Genomic DNA, 23,743 nt, shown 5'->3' with positions numbered 1-23,743 from the left:
TTAACCTGCTTTTCTTGCTTTGTCTTCAACTGCTGATTAATCTGTGTCAAGCACTTTGTAACCTTGTTTTTTTTAAGTGCTATGTAAATAGTGTAATTATCTTTATTTACTCTCTCTCTCTCTCTCTCTCTCTCTTTCTCTCTCTCTCTCTCTCTCTCTCTCTCTCTCTCTCTCTGTCTCTCTCTCTCTCTCCCTCTCTGTCTCTGTCTCTGTCTCTGTCTCTGTCTCTGTCTCTGTAGACTGGTTTCACTCCTCTCCATATCGCAGCCCACTATGAGAACCTGAGTGTAGCCCAACTGCTGCTTAACAGAGGAGCCAATGTCAACTTCACCCCCAAGGTCAGTTCATCTCAGCTGCAATCTGCCCGGATCAGAGATGACACCGGAAAGAAATGATGGATGTGCTGATAGAACATTTTGGTTGGAAATGTGCGTGTGAGTGTATGTGGTTCGGGCGCACATTTTAGAAACCCTATGATGGTATTGTATGGATAGAGGCTATGTTGAGAGAAGAATGTCTTAAAGAGTAACTAAACACCAAACTCAAATCAGGGTAAAACCTGAAATCTAATGGTAAAAAGCATGCTACTGAACTGGCCATCTGCTATTGGCTGATCTTTGGGGCCAGGTGATTTAGTCACCTTCTATAGAGAACAACAGGTGGTGACATCACTTGCACCATAGATCAGCAGCATGATTTTTGCCTTAAGATGTCAGGCCTTACACCGATTTGGACTCTTAGTCTTATATCTCATTCTTATTTTATGTTAACTGAGGTTCTGGACACGTGATGTGGGACATATTTCCATGTAAACAACAATAAAGTGCAGTTTTATGTGGTCTAGAACAGTGGTTCTCAACGTGGGGTCAGGGGACCACCAGGGGTCCTTGAGGTTCCAGGGGGTCCCCAGCAAATTGATGAATTGTTAAACTTCAGCATTATTTCATTTACAAGAAGTTAACACAATTAGAGAATGTAGAAGAATGACTGTTTTGATCATAGTTTCACTGTTATCTCTCTACCTACAATACAGATAGTCATGGGATTCTGGACAAAATCATATCTAACAATAAAAATATTCTCAGATTTTGGTCCAAGAGACAAAATCCCATCAAATGGGGGTCTGTGGCTCTAATGTGGACTAAATTAGGGGTCCTTGATATGAAAAAGGTTGAGAATCACTGGTCCAGAAAGGTGATGAGTGACATGACTGACTCGTTTCTTAACCCCTGCTTCTCTAGAATGGCATCACGCCCCTTCACATAGCCTCCAGGAGGGGAAATGTGATCATGGTCAGACTACTGCTGGACAGAGGGGCACAGATTGATGCCAAAACTAAGGTAATGTGTTCTGCACTGTTCAGCTGCTTTCCGCTCTCTGCTGTGCTCTCCTGTGCTTTGTACTCAGCAGTGTTTTGTCTACAGTGGAAGTCACTGACACTTTTTTAAGACATTTTGTCACTTCTGTGCGTAACGCTTAACGCCTTCCTGCTGTTTGCTTTCCCCATCTGTCTTCCTTTCTCCCTCTCCCTGCTGCTTTTCTCATTTCTGTCTGTCGTTTTGCTTTGCACCTTCCCAACTTCTTTTCCTGTCTCTCTCCCTTCTCTGTCTGCCCATCTTTTCTCCAGGATGAGCTGACTCCTCTGCACTGTGCGGCCAGGAATGGTCATGTCCGTATCATCGAGATCCTGCTGGACCAGGGCGCTCCCATCCAGGCTAAAACCAAGGTAGATCAAATGGATGAAACACCACATGCACTACACCTGTACAGAAAGAAAAGTAAGATGTAGTGCATAACCTTTACCAAGGCTAAAAACAGAGACTGAGGTTCAGTCAGTGTTTACCAGGGGTGCTTTTTAATCAGAGCAGATCAGGCTTTCCTGTTAAGATTGGATTTTGACTTTTTGAATATTGAGTCAGTTGAAAGAACTAAAATAACCAAAAAAAACGAAATAACCAAAAAAAAAAAAAAGAATCCCAGGTTATTTCATTAATAATATATCTAAAGCTATCAGAAGATTGATGTATAAATCTGTTTCCTAGAAAGTTTAAGGTCCAGTGCAATGAGAATTGTATTTCTTGGTATAATTTAACAAGGGACCTTTAATGTAAAGTTATCCAAATTATTACAACTGTCAGCATTGTGGAAATTTGACGACTTTTGAAAAACTCAAACAGATCAAAAAAAGAACAGATTTAGAAATCCAATGTTCTTCTTGGTTTAAATGATGTCACCGACACTCAGGGTTCACAAAATGCTCTGATTGGTTGACAGTATATGCATAGTTAATTAGGTGTCCCATAGTCTGTCAGACAATAGCCATGCAGCTACTTGCCAAACAGCCAAAATCTTTGTGCCTCCATTGTTGCTGGGTGCCGAAGTTCCAACTCTGGATATTTGTTCTCCAAAGATAGAAATATTGTCTGCAGTGGAAGGTTCGGCTCTCACTCAGTCCTACATCTTTGTCCCATCTAACCATCAAAAACTGAAAAACACTGATGCTCATTGTGTTAGAAATCAACATCAAACTTTTCCTGACTGAGCTGAAATTATTGCACTGGATCTTGAAGACACTTTGACCAAACTTAGACACTTTGGCTAAGATGAAGGTCAGGCAGGGATAAACGGCCTTTTGGTCTCTGACACATCGGGAAACTGAACAGCCAAGCTCCGAGCCACTTCAGCCATGGATTTGCATACTTAGCAGTAATCTTTGCCACAAGCTTCCTTGCTGACAGCGTTATCCCCAAGTTATTTTAGTGTCATTCATTTGTAGATTATGTGGACTCAGAGGGTCTCTCCGCTTCTCTCAAAATCAGAAAACAGAATCAGAATCACTTAACTGACTCTGTATAATAAATGCGCTGGGATTTAGTTTGGCAACATTGGTTCAGAGAAATTTTGACACTGTCTCTCTTTATCTCTGTCTCCCTCCCTCCCCCCCTGCCTCTCTCCCTGTCTCCTTTCTCTCTCTCTCTCCCTCTGTCTCTCCATCTCTTCTCCTGTTTCACTTCCCTCTTCCATCCTTACCCTCTCTCCCTGCCTTGCCTTTCACTCTCTCCCTCTTTCTCTCCTTTTCCCTCTCCCTCCCACTTTTAATGTCTCTCCCTCCCTCCATCCTTATCCCCCTCTTACAGAACGGTCTGTCCCCCATCCACATGGCAGCCCAGGGGGATCACATGGACTGTGTCAGGCAGCTACTCCAATACAACGCTGAGATTGATGACATCACGCTCGACCACCTGACCCCTCTTCATGTAGCGGCCCACTGCGGGCATCATCGCATGGCCAAAGTCCTGCTGGACAAGGGAGCCAAAGCCAATGCGAGGGCGCTGGTGAGTAACTGTTGTTGGTTTTTTTTATTTTATTTTGATGATTTCACAACATAACAAGCATAAATAAGATCATTGAGATGAGTCTTACTGTGTGTCCATTGTGGTCTTCATGACGTAGTGAACTGAATTTAGTAATGAATTCTTAGATTATTGTTATTATTACGTTTGGCGTCTGTGATGTTGTTTTTGCCAATATCATCTTGATTTTGCTCACTCAGTGTTTGCAGACTTGCTTTCTCTTGGTTACAATTGAAGACGCACATTACTCGCTATTTTGTAAAAAAGAAAACTAATCTTACACTGCCAGTTCAGTGTTTAATTATGTGTTCATTCAGCAGTGTTGCAAGAAAATCACCATCACTGCTAGAGAAAATGTGAAAATTAACATGACTCACAAGCATAATTTAGACTAATTTTCTTCTAAAACACAATTAAGTGTCCCAAACTTTAGAATTAATCTGTTGAATACAATAAAGTATCCAGTGAAAAATGTTTTTAGAATTGCCACCTTTACTAGAACAATACCTAGGTCCAAAAACAGGGATGGATGTGGAACCAAAACTCAAACTACACATGCACACACTGCTAATATACTAAATTAAACAGGAAAGCCTGTGATTCCAGTGTCAGGACTGGACATGTATTTGTCTAACTGTACGGTTTCTGCTGTCTCCAGAATGGCTTCACACCTCTCCACATTGCCTGTAAGAAGAACCACATGCGCTCCATGGACCTGCTGCTTAAGCACTCTGCCTCTTTAGAAGCTGTCACAGAGGTGAGATGATGATGCATGAGATGTCAGTGGAAAAAAAAGAGCAGATCTCGAAAACTCTCCCATATTGGTGTAATCAACAAGGTTTTCACCCCAACTGATCCTCGTCAGCCATGCCTCGCCTTTTGTATCAAGCATGTGTTTGCATTTTGGATGTGCATATACTGCCTTGCACATAATAGTAGTCAGTCTATTTCAGTGTCAGAACTTGTATATGGATTAGAAATGACAGTGAAAATGCTGAATTTTAGATTCATATATCCCCTATTCCCTAGGCATGGCTGTTAGGGATGATGTTGTTTTTCAAGTGAACTGTAGGTATCATATACAAGTGTTATGGGGAACAGAAATCAATGCCAATATGTACCAATATTGTCGTTTATAATGCTAACATCTGTCTAAAAGTTTCAAAGATGACCGATGTGGTTGTATTGTAAAAGGAAATTATTCATGATGTTGTCTTCTCATACCAAACCCCTGGCACTAACATTGATAGCAACCCATGCTAACACTGCCAATGCCAATATACCAGATGTGACTAACAAGCTAGTCTGCTCTTTCACTTCTCTATAGACGGAATAGCATCAAGCAGTTGCATGTGACGGCTGAAACAGTAAAACCTGATGACCCTCTCTTTCTGTTTTGTGTGTGTGTGTGTGTGTGCAGTCTGGTCTCACTCCTCTCCATGTAGCAGCATTCATGGGCCACTTGAACATAGTGAAGAGCCTTCTCCAAAGAGGGGCTTCGCCCAATGCTTCCAATGTGGTGAGAACTCCTTGTGTAACTTTACACTGTAAAGGCCGGCCATGTGAACAAGTCATTTAATCATGTGTTCATTCTTAAAGTCTTATTTCTAAAAGTAAAATAGTAATTTAAAAAAAATGTCCATTGGAGTGAGATGATTCCACTTGTCTCAGGTGCAATAAAACTAAATTTTCCTGACTCAAGAGACATGATCCTGAAACAAGTAGAGCTACATCTTATTTCAAGATATTTTTACTTGTGTGAAGAAAATTCTTCAAGTTGAGATGTATTGCAGAAAGTAAAATGATCTTACCGTATTGGCATTTTTTGACTTATTTTAAGAATAGGAGTTTCCGACTGAATACAAGAATTAATTACTTCATAAGATGCATTATGTTGCAAACTCAACAATTAGCCATAGCACGGTTCACTTTCTGTTCTACCAATTCAAAAAGTAAATCAATAGCCCACTGTAATTCAGTGACTAAAATGGATATTGCAGAATGAGTATGAACAAATTCATTATTACTGGAATTGATGGACTGAATCTTAGCTTTTTAAGTAAAAAAAAAAAAAATCAAACAACAATAATCCACAATCAAAAAGTATCAAAATAATAATAAATAAAAGATTACTATAAAAACAACAAAGAACAAAATATTGCTCTTTATGGGATAGTATATGACTTGAGTCCTTGGTTGATAAAGCACACTGGATCCTCTAAATATTGCATGGTGAAATGTATTTTTTTTCCTGCAAAATACACAAAACATTTGGAAATACAGCTCTTCATACACAGTATACTATCTATCAAGAAAACTGCATTTAATTATTGTGTGTTGTAGTGTGAGTGACGTGTTTTTCTGTGATTGTCTAAACCAGAAAGTGGAGACTCCGCTCCACATGGCGTCCAGAGCAGGACACTGTGAAGTCGCTCAGTTCCTGCTGCAGAACACGGCGCAGGTGGACGCCAAGGCCAAGGTACCATTCTGTCTGCTTTCACTCGTCCCGTCCCTAAGCAAATGTTGCATGCTATCTGTAGCTGCCATTTGATAGTTGTTGGTAGCACAAAAAACATCTAAAATATTGCATCCACATTCATGTTTTAGCCATTTAGATCATACTCTCAACCAGAGCAACATACAGTAATATTTCTTAAAGTTTTCGATTCTGAGATCACCAACATGACATGCAACAGCTTGTAAAGAGGGCAAGGGTCAATGCTGTATTGCTCGTAGACAAGATGGATAGAATACATGAAACAAATATGCCTTCATCCCTACAATGATCATGTATGACAGAGACATGCAACATGCCTGGTATAGCTGCCATTTCACAGTTGTGAGCAGCACAAAAAACATATATAATAGCACAATAACCTAATAATATAATAATAACTTTGGCATAACAGAGGATTTTTTTTTTAAATCGAGCAAGTCTTTCTGCTGTCCACTTTTGTTTGGTTGGTTTGGGTGGCCGCCCAGAAGTAAAAAGTTTGTAGGTTTGATCCGCTTAGTGCCTATTTGTTTTTCCTCTAATAAGCTTAAACTAACCTCTCTCTCCTCTATTTGTCTAGGATGACCAGACCCCCCTACACTGTGCGGCCCGAATGGGCCACAAGGAGCTTGTCAAGCTGCTCCTGGAGCACAAGGCCAACCCAGACTCAGCCACCACCGCAGGCCACACACCTTTACACATCGCCGCCCGTGAAGGACATGTCCACACCATTCGAATCCTGCTGGATGAAGTGGCACAGCAGACCAAGATGACCAAGGTAGTGCAGAGAGCATGAGATAGAAAAAAGATACTTGCATCTGGATTAATGCTCCCTTAGTGCAATAGCTCAACAACATTTCGGCCTCAGCTGGTCTTCATCAAGCATATACTTGTAAAGGAAAAGTATGGTGTATATTGTGTTTAGAGACCACTTTTACTTATGGTAATTTCAGGAAAGATTTATTGAGTATGTATGCTATTTTTCAGCACCATTCTTTCAGTTAATCACATTCACACCTGGGAGCTACCGAGTGCAAATACAATCTTCTGTTGTCTGCCTACTTCTAGATCTCTCGTTCATTTATCTCTGTTTTATAGTAATCTACACGGTATCTTACATCTTTATAATGATCCCTTATTCTCATTCTATCACACGTTTTTCAGACTGAGAATCATTACTGTTAGGTATTTGACAGTTGTTAAAAACACATTGTATAGTTTCTAAACTACATGGGAATTAATGAGAACATAAGCATTTTTGTCTTTATTATTGACTAGTCCATACCCGGGGATGCGCACGCCACAACTCCGAGCAGACTTGCCAAAAATGCACATAAACAGCGTATATTTGGAAAAGTGGAAAAATCAGCTTCGTCAGTCCCTGCCTATGCCAATGCTCAATGCCCATGTGCAGTTTCAGATTGATTGGCCAACCCATCGAGGAGCAAAATGGATGCAGACAGAGTTTTCCTCATTTTATAGTAGGATAAACCTTTGGCAATACCTAGTTTTTATTCAACAACAAGGAGCATGTTGTACAGCAGTGAGCAGCATGGTAAACAGCTCTCTCTATGGATTTTTTATTTTTTTTTTTTGAGCAGAAAGGCTTCACTCCACTCCATGTGGCCTCTAAATATGGAAAGGTGGACGTAGCTGAGCTGCTGCTAGAGCGAGGAGCGAACCCCAACGCAGCTGGGAAGGTGAGAGAATCCACACTGTGCTCGCTGTTATTTACGCCCATGTAATATTCCACTGCTTAGAAGGCAGTAAATGCACAAAAAAGATGATAGTAGTGGGCCATTATGTGTGTGTGTGTGTGTGTGTGTGTGTTTTACAGAATGGTCTGACCCCCCTTCATGTGGCCGTCCATCACAACAACCTGGACGTTGTTAAACTCCTGGTCAGCAAAGGAGGATCTGCACACAGCACTGCCCGAGTAAGACACATGCGCGTGCACACACACACACACACACACAAACTCCAAACAAGTGTACGATACTCAAAACACATTAGCCTCCATGACTATCCTTGTTTAGCATTGACACATCAACTTTGAAGCACTCTCACACAAAAGCATTTGAGTTTCAGTCCAAAATGAGACATCGACCGTATTAAAAAAGCGATGCCCTCTCTAAGGATAGTGGGTAAATTAAAATTCAAAGTGAATACGTAACAGATTAGAAATTAACTCTTCCTCTACTGTGCACCACACTTCAGCCAACCAACTCAACACTGCATTCACATCAGTGGACTCTGGACTTACATGTGGACTTACATGTGGCCCTGTCTGTCTGTCTGTCTGTCTGTCTGTTTGTCTGTCTGTCCACCCTTCTGTCTGCCTGTTCATCTGTCTGTCTGTGCATGTACTGTATGTCCTTGTCCCTCTCTACAGAATGGCTACACCCCCCTGCACATAGCAGCCAAGCAGAACCAGATGGAGGTGGCCAGTTGTCTGCTGCAGAACGGGGCATCGGCTAACTCCGAATCCCTCCAAGGCATCACGCCCCTGCACCTGGCCTCCCAGGAGGGGCGGCCCGACATGGTGGCCCTGCTCATCTCCAAACAGGCCAACGTAAACCTGGGAAACAAGGTGCAGTATTAGACTGGATTCAACTTTATCAATCCCAGAGTGCAAAATTGGATTTGCATAACAGCATGTAACTGCTTTCGGATGAAAACTTTGTATCTAAGAAACTTTGTACATAAGATTAGAATGTTATAAGAATTTAGAAAAAAAAACACTCCCTTATCGAAGATCGATTACATTTTATGATGGGTTTTCAACGGGGGTTCTCTTAAGTCCAAGGGTCAGGAAATTGTAAAACTTGAATTCATGTAAGGACACAAAAATCTCAAATCTCCTTCCTCCTCAATAATACAAAACCAATACAAAAACAACAGTACCATATCATTCAAAACAATTATATTTGCACTCATGGGAGGCCTGTGTTTTGATTTGGACAACTTTTGATTAATAATTTATAGTAACTGTTTAGTGCATGAAAAAGCAGGCACTTAAGTGATCGTATGAAATAGTGAATGGGTTTTAATCCTGGCTCATGGTATGCTGTCACTCAAGGATCAACAAAGTATTGCACTGTAAACAGTTTCAGGGAGGATTAAGAGCTTGTAACTTGACATTTTTGAGTCGGATATCTATGAGAGATTTTGAACAAAAGTATCAGGTTAGGGTCAAATCATGAAAACTTTACAGTCAGGAATTAATTAATTGTGTTAATTGGCTTGTGTACTATGATGTACTTGTGACATTGTGGGCTCAAACCCAGCTGATAAACTTTGTTACATGTCATCTCCTTTCCTGTACTTTCTCTTTCTGTCCGCTGTTTAACATCTAACAAAGTAGAAATACCCTAAAAGTGCTGTTTAAGAAAAGATAGTTTGCTCATCTTGCTCATCTGTCCATTCCTCCTGTGTCTCCCAGAACGGACTGACCCCTCTGCATCTGGTGGCCCAGGAAGGTCATGTGGGCATCGCTGACACCTTGGTCAAACAGGGAGCCTCTGTTTACGCTGCTTCACGGGTAAGACACATGCCTCCGCTGGTTCACAGAATGACACAATAAGCATTATTCTTATTAGTAGAGTAAATGTTATTTATTTAGTAGGATAAGCCTCTTGATATGTTGCATCTCGTTTTCGAGGGGGTCTTACAATACACAATACACACGAGTTGCACATCAATGTCCAGTCAACAATTTTGGTGGTTCATCATCCAAAAACGTAAAAAAAAAAACAAAGCTATATATATATTTCTTTTTTTTTTTACACAAATTGGAAAGCACATTCAAAAGAAAAGTGTTAAAAAAAAAAAAAGAATACAAGATTTTACATGGGCAAAAACAAAGTCATTATATAAAAGCAAGTCTCTAAAAGTGTTTTAAGCAGTGAGTTAAAAGATGACACTGAATTAGCTAGCTAAGTTCCTCAGGCAGGGCGTTCCACATTTTAGGAGCCCTGATGGCAAAAGTGCCATCACTTTTAGCCTTTAGCTGAGACAGCAGGACGGTCAGAAGGGACCTTAGGGTTATCTTGGGCCGCACTCCAGCTCATAAGGGACTGAAACATCTGCAATGTAGCCTGGGCCTGACCCATGTTGTCACAGACTAGCAGTCTAATTGGTCAGACTCTCTTATCCCAGGTGCAGGAACCAAAGATCAAAGTAAAAAATGAATAAAATCAGAGCTGTTGATTTCTTCCCTTCTAGAGAAAAATATTGGTGCTTTGCTGACTGTTGGTTCATTCATTGATTTGTTTGTTCATTTGTTGGCTCGCTCGTTCGTTTGTTCGTTTGTTCGCTCATTCGTTCGTTTGTTCGTTCCTTCCGTCCATTCGATCATGCGTGACGCTTTTTGCAAAGCGCAGTGCAGCAGAGTGCAGTGGAGTGGCTAAGTCAACGCATGAATTAAATATTTTGTTCAGCAATTCTCTTAGTTCTAACAACACTGTGCTACCGCAGCACTTTGGTGTCAACAGGTGGAGTTTTTAAAGTCAACATAGTTTCTACCCCCAACCCCACTCCTCCACCCGCAGCTAGACAGCACCAGCGCACTTGTTGCTATACAGCCTCATTCATCCAATGTCAGACATCTGACAGACAGATTAGTCTACCAAATAGGCATAAAAAAAACCAAACACATGCAAAAATACCCAAACATATTTCATACATTTTTCATTTTGCATTGTATGATACCATCTCCTGCAAATTAGGTTGTTGTAAGGGTTTTGGTTTAGGGTTATCTCATCCATATGAATGACTGTATCATATTTATAAGTTTTGCTCTGGTTTCAGTTTTTCAGTTTGTCAGTCACACAAACTTGTCATTCATTTAGATGAAAACCATTACCTCTGGGTTAGAATGAATAAGGTTGTATATAGGTTTGGATTACTGTAGTGAGGTTGCATGCTCTATACAGGTGCAATAATCATCTTGGAGACAGAGAAACCCATGCTGGGGAATCCCCTGTTTCTAAAACTAGACACAGGGTTTCTTCAAAAACACTTTATATCCATCTTAGAGAAATATCATTACCTAAGTTCATCATTCAGTTTCTTTGAAATATTGAGGATCCAGTGTTGTATGTGTTACCATTTTGTCACCTGTTTAACAATACACAGGATGTGAATTGGTAATAGGTGACAAAATTAGAACACCTATTTACCAGGATGGCTGAAATAAATGACCTAAGTTCATCATTCAGTATATCTCTGAAATATAGTAGATCTAGTGTTGTATGTGTTATCATTTTGTCAGTCTAAGAGCTCATTATGCACTTTCCTTCAAGAAGTACCATCATGGGCGTCCTGGTGGGTCAATGGTCGAATGCGCATGCCATATAAACACAATCCTGGGTTCGAATCTGGCCCAGGACCTTTGTCATATGTCATCTCTCTCTCTCTCTCTCTCTCTCTCTCTCTCTCTCTCTCTCTCTCTCTCTTTCTCTCTCTTTCTCTGCCCCAAAAATGAATCTAAAAAAAAAGTACCATCATTTGTTTTAATGTTGTGCTAGCAGTGATTTTATTACAAACGTAGCTGACACTTATTTTAAATGAATGAATAATCAGTTTTGGAACCAATCTCTCCATGCAGGCTGTGTGAAGTTTTTTTTTTTGATTGTTTGTTGCCAGCACTTGTTTTGACATCTTTGGATGTATTATGTTTATACAAGTTTACACATGTTTACACAAGAAACAAGCTGCCTGTAATGAGGCAATAATGAGGCCATTGAATAACAGCCAACTGTCTCCCTCTCATTTTCTCAGATGGGCTACACACCCCTTCATGTGGCCTGTCACTATGGCAACATCAAGATGGTGAAGTTCCTTCTGCAGCAGCAGGCTCATGTGAATAGCAAGACAAGGGTAAACTCTCTCGCCCTCTCTCACTTGCACTCTCTGTTTTTTTCCTTCACACACACACACACACATTTGCACACATTTCCGGATAGACATGCATGTTGTTGCATCAAGGTCACTGTTCACATACATTCTTACACTGCAGCAATAGCCATCTTAACAAGTCATTTAGTCAATTATTGAGTCCTATAATCGTAATTTTCTTAAAAAAAAAAAAAAGTGAAGAAATCTGCCAGTGGGGTTTGATAACTTCACTTGTTTCCAATGCAAATCAACTTGTTTCAAAAATAGTGTAGAATCAAGTGTCATTTTCTTGATAGTAGGGCAGTGATCTGCCTTATTCTGACTTGTTTCAAGATATTGACACGTATGAGACTGTGAAACAGCATTGGAAACAAGTAGAGTTATCTCACCCCATTGGCAGAATTGTTATCTTGTTCTAAGAAAAATAAGATTTTAAGACTGAATATGAGATTAAAAGACTTATTAAGATGGACGTTTTTACAATACAATCATTATGATATGCTTTCAAAATGTCTGCCTTTCACATACTGATAGCTCGTACCATGCGATTTGAGATGCAATTGCTTTTAAATTTTGCCCTGTCAGTGTCATGAATGATTGGAGCAGCACTGATATTAGCATTAGGGGACAAAAGCATGTATTGAAACACTGTCTGTGTACTCTATCTCTCTTTCTCAATCTTTCTCTCCCTCCCTCTCTCTCTGTCTATCTCTCTCCCTCTCTCTCTCTCTTTCTCTCCAGGTGGGCTACACCCCCCTCCACCAGGCAGCTCAGCAAGGCCATACGGATATTGTCACACTGTTGTTGAAACACGGAGCCCAGCCCAATGAGATTACTTCAGTGAGACACTTTTCTGACTATCTTGGCCTCTGTTTTCCTTCCTTCCGACACCAGCCTCCTGCTGCCTCCCCCTGCACTCTGGCCTCTCTGCCGAAATGTGTACATGTACATTTGTCTCAAACGGACATGTGAAGGAAAAAACACAAAATACCCCAAACAAACTAACAAATAAACCCAACAGCACTGTGTCAAAAATGACAATTTTTCTCCTTATCTTCCTTCAGTCCCTCTTGTTTATCCTCCCATCACACACCTCTTAAACCACAGTATTTCAACACTGCTCTCCGCTTGTTCACATCTTTTCATTTTCTGGCCAAGCCACAAATTCATAAATTGCTATATCTTTAAATGTTGATGATTGTTTCTCTATGTACTCTATGTTATACATAGAGGCATACAGCCTCCAATGAGATTAAGGTTAGGGTTAATGCTAGGGTTCGTCTTGTATTCATAATTTCAGGTGAAAATTATGATGAGTTCCAGCTTTGCATCTTGGCTAGAATATAACAACCCTCCTGTCCTCCTTACCCATTCATTTCTTTCATCTGTTATTATCCATGTCAACCAAATTGATGTCTTCTCTGACAAAATAATAGTGGGTCTGAAAGTGCACCTCAATATGAAATAATATTGAAAAGGTCATTTGAAATGATTATTTCTATTTGGAGACCTTACAACGTAGTGATATTCATGAGAAGTCATCTTTATGGAGATATTTTCCATGACGTTCATCTGATTTTTCTCTTCTCTATAGAATGGGACGTCACCCCTGGGGATTGCTAAGCGACTGGGATACATCTCTGTCATAGATGTGCTGAAGCTGGTCACCGAGGAGGCTGTCTCCGCGGTGAGCAACGCGTGATACACGGTTCACATGGTTACACCCATGTACACGGCAGCAACCTTGACGCACGCCGTGACTCAAATTCTCAATCAATCAGTTTTGCTCTAGCATCTTTCAGTAAGTTCAGCTGTCTCTCTCATGTTTGCTTTAAAATAAGTTAAGTTTCCCTTTTTTCTCCTCTCTCCCTCTTTTCTCCCTCCCTCTGCCTCTCCATCTCTCTCTCTTTCCCTCTCTCTCTGCTCTCAACAGATCACCACAGAGAAGCATCGGATGAGTTTTCCAGAGACAGTAGATGAGATTTTGGATGTTTCGGAGGATGAAGGTAGGCTGGTAGATTCGGTATTGTGGATAAAATACAGTTACTTGTTCAGTTTTGATAATTCATTTTCAGCTCTGACTCAGTATTATGATAGAAGAAGAGTGTTTGGGAGGTGAATTGACATGTGGCAGTGCTACCATGAATTTAAACTGATACATGACTCTTTATAACACCCTTTTTTCATTTGTTTTGTAGGGGTTGCCCAGCTAACGTTAGGTAGGATTGTGTCTGTATCTCTGCTTTGTCCGGTCCGGTGGCTAGTGAACTTGTGCCTTCATTGCAATTCTCATTTTCTCTGTGCATCACTAATTGTCTTTCTAACCTGTTACTTTGACTCTGCTCTCAACTCTAGCCCTGTTGAACTTTCTTTCCCTTATCTGTATCTTCTCTCTCTTTATCCTCTCTCTTATCCTTTCTCTCCCACTTCCTCAAATATTTATGTGAAAATAGTGTGTGTTTTTCATCGGCATGTAGTCATGACATTTTCCTTTTTACCAGCGTTCAGAGTACATCTGTCCGTGGACTCATTATTGACAGGACTACAGTATTTCAGCATTTAAAAAGACAAACAGCTCCCTCCCAATGCAGCGTTGCTGTGCCTCCTTTCATTTTGAACATGAGAGCTCCTGCCCTACTCAGCTTAATTGATCAATAAACTAATTACACTCATGCTGCGCCCCAGCTGAGACACTAACCAGCAAACTGCACACACAGTTGTTGTTTACACACTCCTCTTTTTCTGCCGTAAATAATGTCATAGCAAAATCTGATAATATTGGTGTCACAATTTCTACACATTTTTACAGGCAGATTTTTAAATAGTTTGTTTTAATCTATTTTTTTCCTGTTGTAATTGTTTTATTTTGTTCATTTTATTCTGCTTTAACATGTTTTTTAGTTTATGTCTGAATTTTTTATTGGTTTCCTGAACAGCTTTTATTTATGATTGTTTTATTGTCTGCAAACAACTTTACAACTGTTTTGAAAAGTGCAATACAAATAAAGTTTACTTTTCATTATGATTATTACAATGACAGTCCTCACTTGATAACTGAGGTATTTTCTCCTACACAGAAATAACCATCACCACATGTGATTTCATCTTTAATGGGCATGCTCACTAAAAAAGCTGTTACCAGGTGCCTTGCAGTTGGCGTCCATGCAGTGTGTTAAACTGTGTTAATATTCACTGTCTTACCAATCCTCTTCTTTCACTCCATTGGTCTCCATTGGCTCTGATTGTTGTCGGTTTGACTCCATTGCTTGGACCAAAATATCTGAGACTGCTTTGTGGCCATTTTTTTCTGTGGGATCATGAAGGGACGGGAAGGATGGTGGTGTAATGATTAAGATAACTGCCTCTATTCCAACTTTCCTTGTTACACCGCAGTAAATGTTTGCATTTTAACGCATCGTTTAGTTTTGTATTGAGTCTTAGAATCCTATTTTTGCCAAAGGCATGATTCAAATTGTTTCAGCAATGTTCTTGAATCTAGTGACATTATTTTGATGCGCGGAAGAAGTGAATTTTGAAGTGGGGAAGTCTCCCTCTTCAAGATACTGTCACTTAAATCAAGACAATTCTTGACGAGTCGAGATATATTGGAAAAGAAGAAAAGTAAAGTAACATTTTAAGACTGAATGCAAGATTATTAGACTGTGCATTCTCTCTTTCCTCTGGTTTCCCCCCTCTTTCTTTTTTAATTCTGTCTGTGCTCTTTACAACCTGTCCTTTGCCCATCTTCCTTTTTTTCCTCCCTCCTCCCCCTCCGTCTTTCTGACTTGTCTGTGTTGCCTGCAGGAGATGAGTTGCTCGGGATGGATGGAGCGCGCTACTTGAAGCTTGATGACCTCAAGGACCAGGACGATGACTTCCTCTCCCCTAAAAAGACCCTCAGAGACTTTGAGAGTGGCTTGGGCACCACGTAAGTCATGACAGTGTGTGTGTGTGTGTGTGTGTGTGAGACTGTGTGTCATGGATTACTGTTCTTTGTCTTGTAATATGAGATGAGATGAGGCGAGTTGAGGCGAGAGAACATTTTGTACACAATTTGTAATTTAATATCAGATTTTGCTGAATTTTTTCTTGCAGCATTATAGTCAGTCCTTTATTCTCATTTCCCATAGGCCGTACTCTCCTGCTATTCCCAGGATCCCTTGTGTTTCCCCAGAGACCGTTCTGCTGGATCAGGTAGGCTTAACTGCTGGTATGTTCAGAGGATGCATTACATTTTGTAAGCATTGGTTTCTTTATCCTGCTGAACACAGATGCTAATCTGGGAATGCCATTTACCTAAAATAGCAATAAATATCCTGAGATTTGCTTTGTTCCCTTTCTTTCATTTTCATTTTCTCCTTCTCTTGTTTTAGAGTCTCTTGCATGTTTACAGTACCAACTTGCAGTCTCCTCTCTTTTTGTTTTGCTCTCTGTCTCTTTCTCTTTCTCATTTTTGCTTTTTCTCTCCACCTGCTTTCTCTTTCCTTTTCACTCCCTCCATCTTGCCATCTTTCTTTATCACCTCCACCTCCTCTCTCCATTTCTGTCTGTCCCTCCTCTCTCTGTTCCTCATTCTCTCTCAACCTGTCCTCTTCTCTTTCTTATCATCTGCCTCCTTTCTCTCCCTTACTCTCCTTTCCTCTCTCTCTTTCCTTCCCCCTTTCCTCTGTCTCAGTCTTCTCAATCTTGTTTCTCTCAATAAATAATACATCAACAAAAGATCAATGTTTTCTCCCTCTCTGACCTCAGCACACCCCGATCCCGCTGCCAAAGGAATATGACGAAGACTCCCTCATCCCTAGCAGTCCAGCTACAGAGACTTCGGACAATGTCAGCCCCGTGGCCAGCCCGATTCACACTGGGTCAGCTAATACACATTTTGTTGCATTTTATTGCTAATTTTTGATTGTATTTGTTGCACATTGTTGGTCTGCAAATGTTATACTTGTCATTGATGCGGCTTTCCTAGCTATAGGTCTTACTCTTTCATAAATAAGAGTGGGTTTACCAGGTTAAATATATGCTAAATACAAATCAATAAAAAGAAAAAGAAAAAAAAAAACCTACGGATAGAAGGAGATGGGAGATTAAATAATAAAGGATGAAATCAATGAGAATAGGCTAAAAATGGTTTAAACTGGCTTTAGGCTTTCTCTTTAATCAAATTACAATCACTTTGAACATATCCACAACATTCATGTCAGCTCTTGCCTTCACTAATTAGCTTACTGTATATTAGCCATGTTAGTATGACTGAAAATGGATAGGAACATACTAACACCATGGAGATACATTATATCTAAGGAGGTAAGACAAATCCACAAACTCCTCAAACTAGAAGTATAGCTGCATAGTCGTAACTCCAATGCAGAACCGTCCTCCATCCTTTATCATCATCAATGCTTTGACAGGCAGGCTGCCTTCATCAGGGTGTGTATTGAGACAATAAAAAAATAAAAAAAACACACCCACACATTGGATTGGTGCCTCCTTTGTGACTGACAGAGACCAGCTGCCAGTTGCATAAAGATAGACCTAGTCTTACTTAAATCTGACCTTAAGTCAAACTTGCTATAGACACTTACGTATATTTACCTGTTCCAACTACTTCTTGATTGTTGTAGATCTATAATTTGTTGTTTCTGTCTCTAAAGACTCGCTCTCTTCTTCAGGTCTTTCCAAAAACCAAAGATTTGCCATCTTGTATGAAATAGTGACAGTATTTTTAATTCGCACTCTTGACAGTTAGGCCGACTCGTTGCCATAACAACAAAGTTCTTAAGTCAAGATTAGCCAGGGGGAAGGTGGGTAACTTTCCTACCTCCAAAATAAGTCAGTCGTAATATTTCAGTAACAGACAGTCTTAATTAGCCTAGTCCAACCTGAGAATCTAAGACCAGTCTAAGGCTTAGACTAGTATTAAACTGCTTTATGCAACTGGCCACTGATATGGTCAAAACACAAAACATTGCTGAATAAACCACAAATAAAACATCAATCCAGTGTGTAAGTATATCTTTTCTATTTCATTCAGTAGGAACCATTTGTCTCAATATTGGTGGTTGAATTTCAAGTTGCTGTCCTGTGTTATTTCTTGATAAATGTAGATCCTGTTCACAGTGACAGACAGTAGAATATGATTAAGTGATCGTCTGAATCCTTTCATTTAATTGCCATATGACTGTCAGCTTCCTGGTGAGTTTCATGGTGGACGCTCGAGGCGGCTCCATGCGGGGCAGCAGACACCACGGCCTGCGTGTCATCATCCCTCCTCGAACCTGCGCTGCTCCAACACGCATCACCTGCCGTCTGGTCAAACCCCAGAAACTGACCACTCCTCCTCCGCTGGTGGAGGGGGAGGGGCTTGCAAGCCGCATCATCTCCCTGGGGCCGTCCAGTATGCAGTTCCTGGGGTGAGTCCGCTCAGTACTTGGTTGTAATTTTAAAACACATGCATGTAAAGAGAACTTGTCAACCATAGCACAGAAAAGGTCCTTCATGCGTATACGTGTGTGTAGCATGTGGCAGGCCCTACCCAGCGTGGTTATGTTTTGGTTGGTGATCTGGGAATCTAAGCTTATTCTGCTGGCTAATAACATGAGCTAGATGCCTAAAATCAAAACCTATACTTGCATGACCATTTCTGCTAAACATTATTATGTATCTAACTAATCAGTTAATCAGTTTTTCAGGGTTAAAACTGTACTGTAATGAATGTATTGTAGACATGTTTCAATCCATTATTAACAATGTTGCTTAACCCCAAAGCCAGTTCACATTTTCTACACATGAAAAAATGCTAGCTCTCAATTTCAACCAAAAATAAAAAATAAAAAGCATAATGTTTGTGTAGGATACTGATTATATATTTACTGTCAATGTCCTTCAAAAATAGACAAGGTAATGATCATTGTGCCACCTAGTGGACACAGATGTTTGTACATCTCAGTGAGTAATCTCACTGAATGACAACAATGAATAGAATAGAACAGAATAGAATAGAATTATTATTGCTGCTGTAAACCCCATTTATTTTTGTGTGTTTTATTCATTTTCTTACTTCATCGTCAGTCCTCTTCTCTGTGAGTAAATATAGAACCTGTAAAACACATTCAAAACATAAACTTTATTCAGTTATTTTGTCACTTCCACAGGCCAGTGATCGTGGAAATCCCCCACTTTGCTGCGCTTGGCCGAGGGGACCGAGAGCTTGTGGTTCTCCGCAGCGAGAACGGTTCCGTCTGGAAGGAACATCGCAATCGCTATGGCGACGAAGTGCTGGAAACTATTCTGAATGGCATGGATGAAGGTCAGTGTGATGTAACGGATGCCACTGCAGCTCAGGCAAGGCTCCATGACGCCTCGTACTGTTGCAGATCAGTCATTGTTAATCTTGATGTATGACTGTGGAGTTTAATAAGAATCAGCGCAGCAGGAAGAGGATACTTTTATGGGAAACTTGTCTCAGTAGTAACCCTTACAAAAAAGTCACATGTGAAATCAAATGTGTCAAATGTGAAAACCCACATGTGAATTCAAGGCACATGTGCTTTTTGGACACTTGTTGGTTTTCATGTGTGAACATTATTGGGGTTTTTTTACATTCTGACATCACATCATAAGTGAAAAGTGTTTTTTTTTTTTCCATGTGAACATTTTTTTCAGATTTTTTCACCTGCCTAACCCTATAACAATATTTGTTCACATGTGAAAACGTAATTTCACAAGCAAAGATACGGTGAAAATGTCATTTTCACATGAGAAATGGGAAATTTCACGTAGACACACAGACAAGCATAAGTGGGAACTGACAACTATATAGTTGACTAGTCTAGATTAGAAAATGTGTATTAGACTTGTACATTAACAAAGAGCCTCCTACCCATTCCCTCTGTCTCTCTCTTTCTCTATTCCTGTCCTTTCTCTCTCTCTTCCTCTTCACTCCCCCATCCTTCCTCTCTGTAGATCTGGAGAGTCAAGAGGAGCTGGAGAAGAAGAGAATCCGTCGGATCATCTCCACCGACTTCCCCCTCTACTTTGCTGTGGTCTCCCGCGTCCAGCAGGAGAGCGATCTGATTGGTCCGGAGGGCGGGCGGCTGACCAGTAAGCTGGTGCCCCATGTCGAGGCCATCTTCCCCGAGACGGCTGTCACCAAGAGAGTGAGACTGGGACTGCAGGTGAGGAGGAGAACAAGAGGATGGAGAGGTAGCAGGAGGAGGTAGAGAAGGAAGAATAAAGAGGAAAGGGGCGGAGAAGGTGGTAAGGAAGGAGGAGAGGGAGGATGTAAAGCTGGAGGAGACAGAGGAGAAGAAGGATTTTAAAGGAAGAGGAGCAGGGAGAGGTAGAACAAGACAAGATAGACAAGGGTGGAGAAGGCAGCAGGGAGGGAGAAAAGAAAAGGATGAGGAGACAGAGGAGAAGAAGGATTTTAAAGGAAGAGGAGCAGGGAGAGGTAGAACAAGACAAGATAGACAAGGGTGGAGAAGGCAGCAGGGAGGGAGAAAAGAAAAGGATGAGGAAGAAAAAAACAGGGATGAGGAAGAGAAGGAGGGAGAGACAGCAGGATGTTAATGAGAAGGTAGAGGAAGAATGAAAAGGGAAGAAGAGGAGAGAAGGGAGAAGGACTTAAAGTAGGTGATGAGGAAAGGTGAGGGAGCAGAAGGAGGAGAGAGGAGTTGGACAAGGAAGAGAAGGAGTTGAAGGAGTCGGGGAGGAGGAGGAGAAACGAGAAGAGACAGGAGAAGGAGGATGAGGAGAAAGCGGGAGGTAGAAAGAAGGAGGTAGAAAGAGAAGGAGAGTGAAATGGACGAGGAGGATGGAAAGGGAGGTGGTATAGAGGGAGGAGGAGAGGAAAAGGAGGAAGTAGAGAAGGGAAAAGGGAAGAGGAAGAGATTGGGGAAAAAGAGGAGAATGGAGATCTATTAGCTCAGAAAATTTCAGACCTTGAGGCAAAGTAGATTGATTTTCTGGGTTTGATCCCCTAATTTAAAAGGCTCATGAGATCGATTCTATGCAAATCCACACCTCCCTTAATTGCTTGGGTGTTTACTTTGCTTCTCCAACAGAGAGAATCTGGTGCTTTTTAGAAAGCAGCTATTACTGGAGACAGATGTTCAATTGATAAAACAGCTGACTCTCACTCTCTGACTCTACGGATCTATGCCAGAGTACTTACCTGCAGCATCTCCTGTTTTTTTTGTTCTGCATTTGGTCTCTTTGAGTTCAGATTTCACAGATTCACATGTCCTCAAGCTGATGGCTTGTCAGTCAGACAGACGAGCCTGAACATGTAAGGCTTGTGCCGTCAATCTTCTGCACGCCATACTGCTGACTGCAGACAGATGGTTTATTCTCTCATTATTTTGCAAGATAGGTTCTTGACGTTTGCAGGAGGTTCTTGAATTGTCATGTGACAAGCTGGTTTTTGATTCGGCATATATTAGAGACATACAGCAAAAGCCTATATTTTAAGATATGACACGTTCTTCTCTATCTCTTAGACACAGGTTAGTTGATGCTTTCCATTTATTTAAAGTTTTACAAATACAATAGATAAGAATGGCGATGACCCGGCAAAAAGGCCACACCTACAAAGTGCTGTACAAGTGTGTAACCCTATTCAATTTCTATGAGCAAAACAATAAATTGACATTTTCTGTGGTTGCTTTTTCTGTGTTCTAATAATTTATGTGATGTGTACTGTATGTGGTGTAAATAATTTGTCGTTACCTCTTCACAGTTGTCAAATAACAGCATGATTATTAAAATATTTTTTTCTTTAAGTCTCAAAATGCTAATGTGACTCCTCTCTTGAACACGGAAGTTGGACGGAAGTTGGCTAGCTTGTTAGTATTTTGCAACTTCCAGATAATTCAATTATAATGATCCTGCAGTTGTTTGACAGACGTGAAAAGGTTAAGGGCAATGAACAACACTGTATACATTTCACATAAATTATTAGAAGACAGAAAAAGCAACTAACGATTTATTGTTTTTCTCATAGAAATTGAACGGGGTTTCGCACTTGTACCTGCTGCACTTTGTAGGCGTGGCCCATTTGGAACGTCATACCATTTTTATCTATATGAATTTTTACGGTGTAATAAATTATTCTGTAGACACTGCCGAACCCAAGAATTACTTCACCTGACAAGAGCATCTCAGCCTTTCATGTCATACTGCACCGCTTCTAAATTAGCATTCCCAACACGTGGCGTCTGTCCTGCCAAACAAGAGCTTCTGGCATCAGTGTGGCTGACTGTCATTCATCCAGACTACCACAGACACACATATGGGAACTTGGCAAACCCTCACGCTGACTACCTCGTTTTACACCACACCTACGCTTGCCTTCCATTTCCATGGCAGATTATGATGGATTATGGGTTCTACGTTTCTTTTTTTTTTGTTTGTTTGTTTGTTTATCACTTATGTTTCAATGTGCATTTTTTTTTTTTTCATTATCTGTTATAGCACTGATCTCCGTTATTTAAGGAAAACAAAATTGCATGTGTCAGAGTTTTTCTTTGCCTTATGCTTCTCTGTTTATGTTTTCCTTTTTATCCAGCCATTCATCACTCCTCAGTTCCCTGATTTAAGTTGTGAGCCACACTGACCGAGCTGATGCACTGATCTGAGCTGGGTCAGGTGTGACATATGAATTGGTTGCATGTGTGAGTATGGTTGTGAGTTTGATGTTTCAGTGTATTGTAAGTGTGCTGTCTCTCCTTTGTTTTGTATCCAGCCTCTCTTTATTCCTATCCCTTGCCTCTTCACTATCCTTCTCGATAACCTGTATACTTCTATCAGCATATGAATTGTGTTTGTGCTCTTATCTTTTCCTCACACATCTGTACATCCAACCTTCTGTTCGAATCCATATCCTTTTATCTCACTCTTCTTCTTCTTCTTCACCTTCCCTCTCGATAATCTTTTCCTTTTCCCCCTCCCCGCCCTCAGGCGCAGCCAATCCCAGATGAACTGCTGACTCGGCAGCTTGGTAACCAGGCGACCTTCAGCCCTGTGGTGACCGTCGAACCACGCCGACGCAAATTCCACCGTCCAATTGGCTTGCGCATCCCATTGCCACCGTCCTGGAGGGAGAGCCCACGTGACGCCGGGGAGGGCGACACCACCAGCCTGCGCCTCCTCTGCAGTGTCATTGGTAGGGTCCAGCTTGAAGTGGATAAAAAAAAAAGAAAACAAGTTCACCAAGTTCCCTTGTCTTGGTGGTGATTGCCAGTTTAGCTTGTTCTATGGCACAGGTAATGGGCATTTGACTAATAATTTAAAAGCTTCACAAGCATTGCTGATGATAAGAGGGAGAGAGAGAGAGATTCAAGTTTGATTACTGTCATTTGCATTTGAAGTTGAATTTGTTGACTTTGCTTTGGCAATAAATAATTTTGTATTTCATGCCAATAAAGCACCTTGAATTGAAAAAAAAATAGAGAGAGAGAGACAGAGAGATAAAGAGAGACTGACGGACTGACAGGGAGAGAGAGAGAGTGACAGAGAGAGAGAGAGAGAGTCAGACGGACAGAAAGAGAGAGAGAGAGAGATGGACAGATGGACAGGGAGAGGGAGAGGGGGAGAGAGACGGACAGGCAGATGGGGAGAGGTGGGGGGAGAGAGAGAGGACAGACAGACAGAGAGAGAGAGAGAGAGAGAGATGGACAGACAGACGGGGAGAGAGAGAGACTACTTGTATTGTTTTTGAATAGTTGGACTAATATATCACATAAAGGGAGAAAGTGTAAATATAGGGGTCTGTTACCTTAGTTATCGGGGTATGAATGACACACAGTGTGGTTGTTCTGTCCCAGGTGGGACGGCACCGGCCCAGTGGGAGGACATCACTGGCACCACCAAGCTGATGTACGCCAACAACTGTGCCAACTTCACCACCAATGTTTCTGCAAGGTGAGAGACTCCACATCTCACTTCACCGTAATCTGCTAGACTCCAAAGTTATCAGTAGTCAGCTCTGATTCTCTTT

The 23,743-nt window shown here is 41.0% G+C and overlaps 1 protein-coding gene across 1 annotated transcript in view; it reads left to right on the top strand.

Annotated features, from left to right (window-relative positions):
• Positions 1-23,743, top strand: part of ank1b (ankyrin 1, erythrocytic b) — a 96,110-nt gene that overhangs the window by 53,204 nt on the left and 19,163 nt on the right. Inside the window, exons 8-32 of the mRNA XM_071535743.1 lie at positions 240-338; positions 1,242-1,340; positions 1,628-1,726; positions 3,138-3,335; positions 4,012-4,110; positions 4,774-4,872; positions 5,734-5,832; positions 6,428-6,625; positions 7,449-7,547; positions 7,685-7,783; positions 8,240-8,437; positions 9,290-9,388; positions 11,629-11,727; positions 12,487-12,585; positions 13,340-13,432; positions 13,679-13,751; positions 13,944-13,964; positions 15,550-15,673; positions 15,876-15,939; positions 16,495-16,607; positions 17,934-18,158; positions 18,900-19,054; positions 19,711-19,922; positions 22,705-22,909; positions 23,571-23,667. Coding sequence (XP_071391844.1) covers positions 240-338; positions 1,242-1,340; positions 1,628-1,726; positions 3,138-3,335; positions 4,012-4,110; positions 4,774-4,872; positions 5,734-5,832; positions 6,428-6,625; positions 7,449-7,547; positions 7,685-7,783; positions 8,240-8,437; positions 9,290-9,388; positions 11,629-11,727; positions 12,487-12,585; positions 13,340-13,432; positions 13,679-13,751; positions 13,944-13,964; positions 15,550-15,673; positions 15,876-15,939; positions 16,495-16,607; positions 17,934-18,158; positions 18,900-19,054; positions 19,711-19,922; positions 22,705-22,909; positions 23,571-23,667 — 3,065 coding nt within the window. The remainder of the gene's footprint in view (positions 1-239; positions 339-1,241; positions 1,341-1,627; positions 1,727-3,137; positions 3,336-4,011; positions 4,111-4,773; positions 4,873-5,733; positions 5,833-6,427; positions 6,626-7,448; positions 7,548-7,684; positions 7,784-8,239; positions 8,438-9,289; positions 9,389-11,628; positions 11,728-12,486; positions 12,586-13,339; positions 13,433-13,678; positions 13,752-13,943; positions 13,965-15,549; positions 15,674-15,875; positions 15,940-16,494; positions 16,608-17,933; positions 18,159-18,899; positions 19,055-19,710; positions 19,923-22,704; positions 22,910-23,570; positions 23,668-23,743) is intronic.

This window comes from Centroberyx affinis, unplaced genomic scaffold, assembly GCF_046629955.1.
Source record: "Centroberyx affinis isolate AG114_WGS23_722 - 3 ecotype Tasmania unplaced genomic scaffold, CSIRO-AGI_Caff_v1 ptg000180l_1, whole genome shotgun sequence".
Classification (NCBI taxonomy): domain Eukaryota; kingdom Metazoa; phylum Chordata; class Actinopteri; order Beryciformes; family Berycidae; genus Centroberyx; species Centroberyx affinis.
The sequence above is the reverse complement of the archived record's forward strand: the minus strand, read 5'-3'. Positions and strand labels throughout refer to the sequence as shown.